A 6,840-nucleotide genomic window follows, 5' to 3' on the forward strand; every position below is an offset into this window, starting at 1 on the left:
AGAGAGGAGAGAGAGGAGAGAGAGAGAGAGAGAGAGGAGAGAGAGGAGAGAGAGAGAGAGAGAGGAGAGAGAGAGAGAGAGAGAGAGAGAGAGAGAGAGAGGAGAGAGAGGAGAGAGAGAGAGAGAGAGAGAGAGAGAGAGAGTATAAAAGCAGCAGTCAGACTTCAGCAGCTCTGAACTTGTGTTGAGACTGAACGGATTAAAAACCAACAGAGAAAAAGACAAAGTGTTTTTTTTTCTTCCTCTCTAACGCTGGATGATGATGATGATGATGATGAAGATGATGAAGATGGGAACGATTTGGATCTGTGGATGATGGAGATGGAGAGGTCGCTTTGCGCGCACTTTTATCCTCATTTACTGGATGTTTAAGTTGATGAAATAGTGTAAAATGTGAAGATGAAGATGAAGAGGAGGAGGCAGAAATGCTTTTTTGTGGCAACACCTTCAGTCTGATTGTTGGATAGCTGCTGGTGCTGATGCTGGAGATGCTGGAGATGGAGATGCTTTTCTTTCGGGGTTACAAGAGATGGACGGTGGATGAATGTGTGAGTGTTTTCAGGCTGATCTGCAGGTTTTCCTTCCAGCAGCTTAATGACATCTGATGAGGAGAGGAAGGTGGAGGGATGGAGATGGAGAGTGAGCTCAAACCTGGAGAGCTGTTGCTGAACATCTCCACCACCAACTACACTCATGCAAACTTCACGTCCAAAGAGGAGGAGGAGGACCCTACCCTGGCTCTCCAGTCGGGTCTGGCCGTGACCTTAGCCGTGACCCTAGCCCTCATCACTCTGGCCACGACGCTCTCCAACGCGTTCGTCATCGCCACCATCTACCAGTCCAGGAAGCTGCACACGCCGGCCAACTTTCTGATCGCGTCGCTGGCCGTCACCGACCTGCTGGTGTCCATCCTGGTGATGCCCGTCAGCGCAATGTACACGGTGAGCCAGACCTGGACGCTCGGACAGGTGTTGTGCGACATCTGGCTGTCCTCGGACATCACCTGCTGCACCGCGTCCATCCTGCACCTGTGCGTCATCGCGCTGGACCGATACTGGGCCATCACGGACGCGGTGGAGTACACCAAGAAGCGCACCGTGAGGCGCGCTGCAGGTACGATCAGCATCCACCTCTTATGATCCACACACACATCCATCATCCAGCTCATCCAGCTCTCCATCTCTTCATCCAGCTCTTATGCTCCTTCCTCCTCTTATTCTTTTACACCTCTTTCTCCTCTTTTTTTTCTTTTATTCCTCTTCCTCCTCCTCTTTTCTATCCTCCTCCTTCCTCCTCTTATTCTTTAATTCTTCCTCCTCCTCTTATTCTTTTATTCCTCTTCCTCCTCCTCCTTTTATTCTTTTATCCCTCCTCTTCCTCCTCCTAATCGTTTATTCCTCTTCCTCCTCCTCTTCTTATTCTTTTATTCCTCATCCTCCTGTTCTTTTATTCCTCTTCCTCCTCCTCTTATTCTTTTATTCCTCTTCCTCCTCCTCCTTTTATTGTTTTATTCCTCCTCCTCCTTTTATTCTTTTATTCCTCCTCTTCCTCCTCCTTTTATTCTTTTATTCCTCCTCCTCCTTTTATTCTTTTATTCCTCCTCCTCCTCCTCCTTTTATTCTTTTATTCCTCCTCTTCCTCCTCCTATTCTTTTATTCCTCCTCCTCCTCCTCCTCTCTACTTCCTCTTCTTCTTTGTTTCTTCCTGAACGGTGCGGCGCCCTGCAGGGATGATCGCCACCGCCTGGGTGATCGCCATCTCCATCTCCCTGCCGCCGTTCTTCTGGAGGCAGGTGAAGGCGGAGGAGGCGGTGACGACGTGCAACGTGAACACGGACCACATCTTCTACACCATCTACTCCACGTTCGGCGCGTTCTACATCCCCACGCTGCTGCTCATCGCGCTGTACGGGAGGATCTACGTGGAGGCCAGGAAGCGCATCCTGAAGCAGCAGAAACACAACAAGAACAGGCCCGGGAAGAGGCTCACCTCTGCGCACCTCATCACCGACTCCCCCGGCTCCTCCTCCCTGAACTATGGCACCAACGACACCACCTCCTCCTGTGACACTACCTCCGTCAACCAACTCAAGGTCACCGTGTCCGACGTCAAGGTCACCGTGTCCGACGCGCTAATGGAGAAGAAGCGCATCACTGCCGCCAGAGAGAGGAAGGCGACCAAAACTTTGGGAATAATCCTGGGAGCCTACATCATCTGCTGGCTGCCGTTCTTCATCTACACTCTCCTAGTGCCTGTCTGCGAGTCCTGCTTCCACCCGGAGCTATTTGACATCTTCACCTGGCTGGGTTACCTCAACTCTTTAATCAACCCCATCATCTACACCATGTCCAACGAGGACTTCAAGCGGGCTTTCCACAAACTAATTAGGTTCAGATGCTGCAGGGCGTGAAGGACAAGTGATTCTTTTAAAGGGACTGTTTGTAACTTTCAGAAATGTCTTGTTAACAGCGACACCTGTGGCCGTTAAGTCGACGAAAGTCAGGCATGAAGGAGCATCGCTCAAAACAGTGAGGCGACACACGTCATCTAAAAGCACAATATCACTCTATATTTCAGCTGCTTGGCAGGAATGTTAGCTGACCAGACGGAGGTCTCTCCATGAATCAATGCTGATCCTAGTGTTGGCTTTTCCTGCTTCAGCCTCCGCAGCGAGTAACGTTATCGCCTCCCTCCCTATTTTGAAATGAAAGCAGGAATTTAAACCCCATACTTTATTAATTCATGGAGCTCTCCAAGCCGCAGCGAGTTGTGTTGATTTAAGAATAAGTCTTTACTTTTTTTCATCTCCGTAACATATTCTACAGATAGACATAGAAACTGTAGTAAAGTCTTGCTGGTATGAAGTTAATATACAGTCACTAGATCACCTTCACTGTCTGTTGCTGCTGTGAGACGCAGCTGAGACGCGCGCGGCTCGCGTCAAAAATAGGCGAGACCTCTATTCTATAAAGAGACGCACGCCGAAATAAAAAACAACACGCCACGCAGCCGCCACACGCTCCTGTGTGTCCACGCTGTAAGCATCTGTATAATGACAGAATTGAATCACCACACAAATATTTCACTCCCCAGGTTTCTCCCTGAGGGCAGATAGTTTATGATCATGTGGCTGTAGAATGAGCTGATGGATGGGGAATGCATTGAGCTGCCAAACAGTCTGCATTGTGTTATTATCTGATGGCAAATGGCTGCCATTCCTCAACCATTTGGTGTTGGTGCAGAGGGGAGCTGGGAGTGGATGTGATGTGGAAGTAGGTGATCGTGTTGTTCTAATGACTTGGAGAAAGCCCATAGCCCCAGACTCCAGGGGGCCTCCGCCTGTACGTGCTGCAACTGGACTGTAGCCTACAGACTCACTTTGCCATATGAGTTTGACAGTCGACGTGTCGCGTTGGCTCGTAAGCACAAACAGCTTATAGGACTTAAGCTACCACAAGCCCCAAGGGCAAAAAAATCAGATTTGTGTTTCATTTTCCTGACTCAATAAGGGGAAATACTGGTGCCTACAACAAGTTTAGTTTAAGTTTCCTCAGACGTGCCTGGCCCAGACGGAGATAACAAAAAAAAAAAGCTGGTTTCAGTTTGAGAGAAAAGGTTTATTCTCGTGGCCAGTGTTTGTGTTTCCTTTTCCTTTTTCTTCTTGCTGTGACTGGTGTTCACTTTAAACAAGGCTCCAAAAACTGAGTGTAAATGTACGAATCTGTATGTGATTATTTTTTTACTTTTGATTTGCTAAAAAGAGTCTGGATGTTTGGGGGGCGTCATACTGTAAAATAAGCGACTCTGAGGGGGAATGAAGAGCCAAGTATTGTTAAAAGCAATTACCAGACCTCTTTAATTGTTAATATTAGCTGTGATGTTCCATTTCATGTCGGGCTAAACTCCTAAATCTATAGTGGAACAGGGTTGATAACGCAGGGTTCCTATACAGTCACCTCCTGGGGAAAAAAGGTGTTTAAAAAACGCTGTGAAATGTCACGGTATTCTGATGAAGATCAGCCTTTTCTCCTCCCACCACACCGTCACATGTTAAATGTCAAAGCTTTAGCTGCTGCTGATCCCTTAAAGGAGGAAATAATCAAACAGAAACAAATCTGGTTTCAGAAAAAGATGCAAAAACTGTAACAACAACAACAACAACAACAAAGTGTTAGAGATGGAAGTCATGCTTCACATGTCCAGGCAGCTCGGTCTCACCAACATAGAACGTTTATCGCTAAGATGTGAAAGTCAATTGGTCGCTCCATTGCAACGTCAGCGCCCAAGCTATTTCGCCATTTTGGACTGAAAGCGACTAACGGACGCCTAAAAGTGAAACTAAATTATTTATATTCTAGTGTCATATTCTACCGATTGCCATTGTGTAATAAGATAAAATTACATAAATTATACTATAAAAGTTAAATAAATGTATTAAAAATATAGAGAAAATATGTTTTATATTTTAAATGAGGACACTGAGGTTTTGTTCTTTGTGTTATTGCACACAAGTTACACTCTAAAGCCAAATTCTGCAATTTCTTAGCCAAATAATAAATTAAACTAAATAGTTTATCAGTATTACTCAACATAAAATGATTGGTATTGTAGAGAACCTATTTAGGCCATTGTGTAAGAAGAGAAAATAGAATTTAAAAGTTAGATAAATGTATTAAATATATAGAGAAAATATTTTTGGTGGGTTGCGTTATGGAAATTGCCCCTCTAGCTACGGCCCTGTACTGCACATGCATATTTAGATATGTGATCTCAAAAACGCGTGTAGGAACCCTGTCCTGATCGTTTTAAGGAATCGTTTTAGGAAATGGGTTTATTCGCTTTCTTGCAGAGAGTTGCAACCGTTGATACCACTCTCATGTCGGCCTGCTGAAAGATTAGATTTAACATCACACTCCTAGAACGCCGTCAGACTCACGATGGACAGGTTACTTTTTTTTAAAGGATCGAAATCGATGCAGAAGAACCCCAGACAAAAGAACGAAGATCAGCGCTCAGCAGCAGAGCGACGCCTCCGCCATTTTGGACTGAAAGCGACTACCGGACGCCGGTAAAACGTCCGCCTACAAATCGGCGTACAAAAGTAGAACACAATTATTTCTACTTTTGTCATATTCTACTGAAATGGCCTGTGTTGAACGATAAAATATTATAAATATAACAAGCGTTTTCAGTCCAAAATGTCGGCAAAAGCTGTTGTAAAAAAAACAACAGCAGTTTCGTCTCTGCTTTTATACTCTGCCGCATTTTTTTTACTCCACATATTCTTCTTCCTTGTCAAAACCTGGTGCCTGGCAACCTTACCCACAATGCGACTCGATCGGTTCTCGTGACATCCTTACTCCCCAACATGAGGCATAAAATCGGTGGAGTTCCCCTTCAAATATGGAGCTAGAGCCACGTTACAATTATTGTAGTGACTATAAACGACCCGAAAATGCGTAATACTCGTCTGTGAATATTTCGTATGAAAACTATTCATACCGGCAGTGATGCAAATTTGCGACAGTTGCAGCACTTGTTCAATAAAAGACTAAGTTTACATTTACGCAGTGTAGGCTATATGTCTAGGGCTTTTATTGTGAAAGGATTTGGTCTGCGTTGCCTTTGTCCACGTTGAAAGGAGTAATAAAGTTTGCCGTCTTGCTTCGGACGACGAAGCCTCCGTGTTTTTGTACACTATAGTGTACGTTTTGAATATGTCCGTTCCGCACAACGTGATTGGTTGATGCCTTTATTCGCAGTGCGAAAGCTCAGAAAAACTCCACCTTGCTTCGAAAAAAAAGGCATTGCTTTTTCGCCGCGTAATATTCGTCTGAAAGTACTCATGACAACAGTTCAAAGGTGTCTAAAGTCCTTTAAGAGACGGATATGAGAGTGGTATCAATCAGTTCATCTGAGTCTTATCGAGAAAGCTTATTTACAGAAATTTATATAACAGAAAAAAATAAAAACATTTATTAAAATTAAAGGTGAAAAACTGAAGAATTCAAAGCTGCTCTAAAACGGCTGCAGGGAGTTTGTTGCGTCAGTAGAAGCTGTAAAATCATACATGACAGGAAGTCCTTCAGAGATGGCTGCTCGTGACCACGCCGGCCTCCCCGTCTATCTTGTCATGCAACCTCTTTTGTCAGCAGCCATGTTGGATGTTTTTTGAGCCACAAGTCTCACGGTGTGGCGTGGACCGCGCCGCGCCGCGCCGCGCCGTAGCCATCCCTGCTCGCCTGCAGCTCTGTGATGAAAAAGCCTCTTTGTGTACAGTATTGATCAGCTCAGTGTGAAACTCATCCTGTGGCTCTGTCAGTCCAACGGAAGCTGCTTCTCATCCAGGTTAAGCTTCTGCTGTACAACGCTTCTGCACACATCGGCGATGCACTGTAACCGCTCCGCTCGGCTCCGGAGGATGAAATCCAACCCAGCTGGGAGCACCAAAAAAAAAAAGCACTGCTGCTGCTGCTGTTGTGAAAACTGAAAAAAAAATCAATAAAAAAGGTCTTTGGCATCATGAGGTCGGTGATAGTTTGCACACATTCTCATTTTGATCTGATTAAACGTTTGTTTTAATGTGATTCTGAGTGCTTTATACGGCAAAGAAAGCGTTGACATTTCCTCTATCCTTGTGAGAATCTGCTGTGGTATTTGGTGGTTTGCTCACAGATCTGCTGCGCGACGCCGTTAACGGTTCTGTAACTTAATTAACCAGCAGGGGACAAAAAATCAAACTACAAGGAAAATGTCAGTCATATGAACTTCTAATGAAACGTTTCCTTTTTCCTTTATTCTGCTGCAGATCTGAATCTTTGCATCCTTTTCCATGACAGC

The 6,840-nt window shown here is 45.1% G+C and overlaps 1 protein-coding gene across 1 annotated transcript; it reads left to right on the forward strand.

The window, feature by feature from the left end:
- The first annotated feature begins 162 nt into the window (after positions 1-162).
- Positions 163-2,685, forward strand: LOC141755866 (5-hydroxytryptamine receptor 1B-like). Its single transcript, XM_074615164.1, has 2 exons — positions 163-1,113; positions 1,728-2,685. The coding sequence occupies exons 1-2, from the start codon at positions 627-629 to the stop codon at positions 2,408-2,410; spliced, it is 1,170 nt and encodes a 389-aa protein (XP_074471265.1). The 5' UTR covers positions 163-626; the 3' UTR covers positions 2,411-2,685.
- The last annotated feature ends 4,155 nt before the right edge of the window (positions 2,686-6,840 follow it).

Source organism: Sebastes fasciatus, chromosome 18 (assembly GCF_043250625.1).
Source record: "Sebastes fasciatus isolate fSebFas1 chromosome 18, fSebFas1.pri, whole genome shotgun sequence".
Classification (NCBI taxonomy): Eukaryota; Metazoa; Chordata; class Actinopteri; order Perciformes; family Sebastidae; genus Sebastes; species Sebastes fasciatus.

Excerpts from the sequence above, each read along its gene's own strand:
- LOC141755866 (XM_074615164.1), top strand. The coding sequence starts at position 627 with ATGGAGATGGAGAGTGAGCTCAAACCTGGAGAGCTGTTGCTGAACATC. Across the intron at positions 1,114-1,727 it reads CACCGTGAGGCGCGCTGCAG|GGATGATCGCCACCGCCTGG; the intron begins GTACGATCAGCA and ends GGCGCCCTGCAG.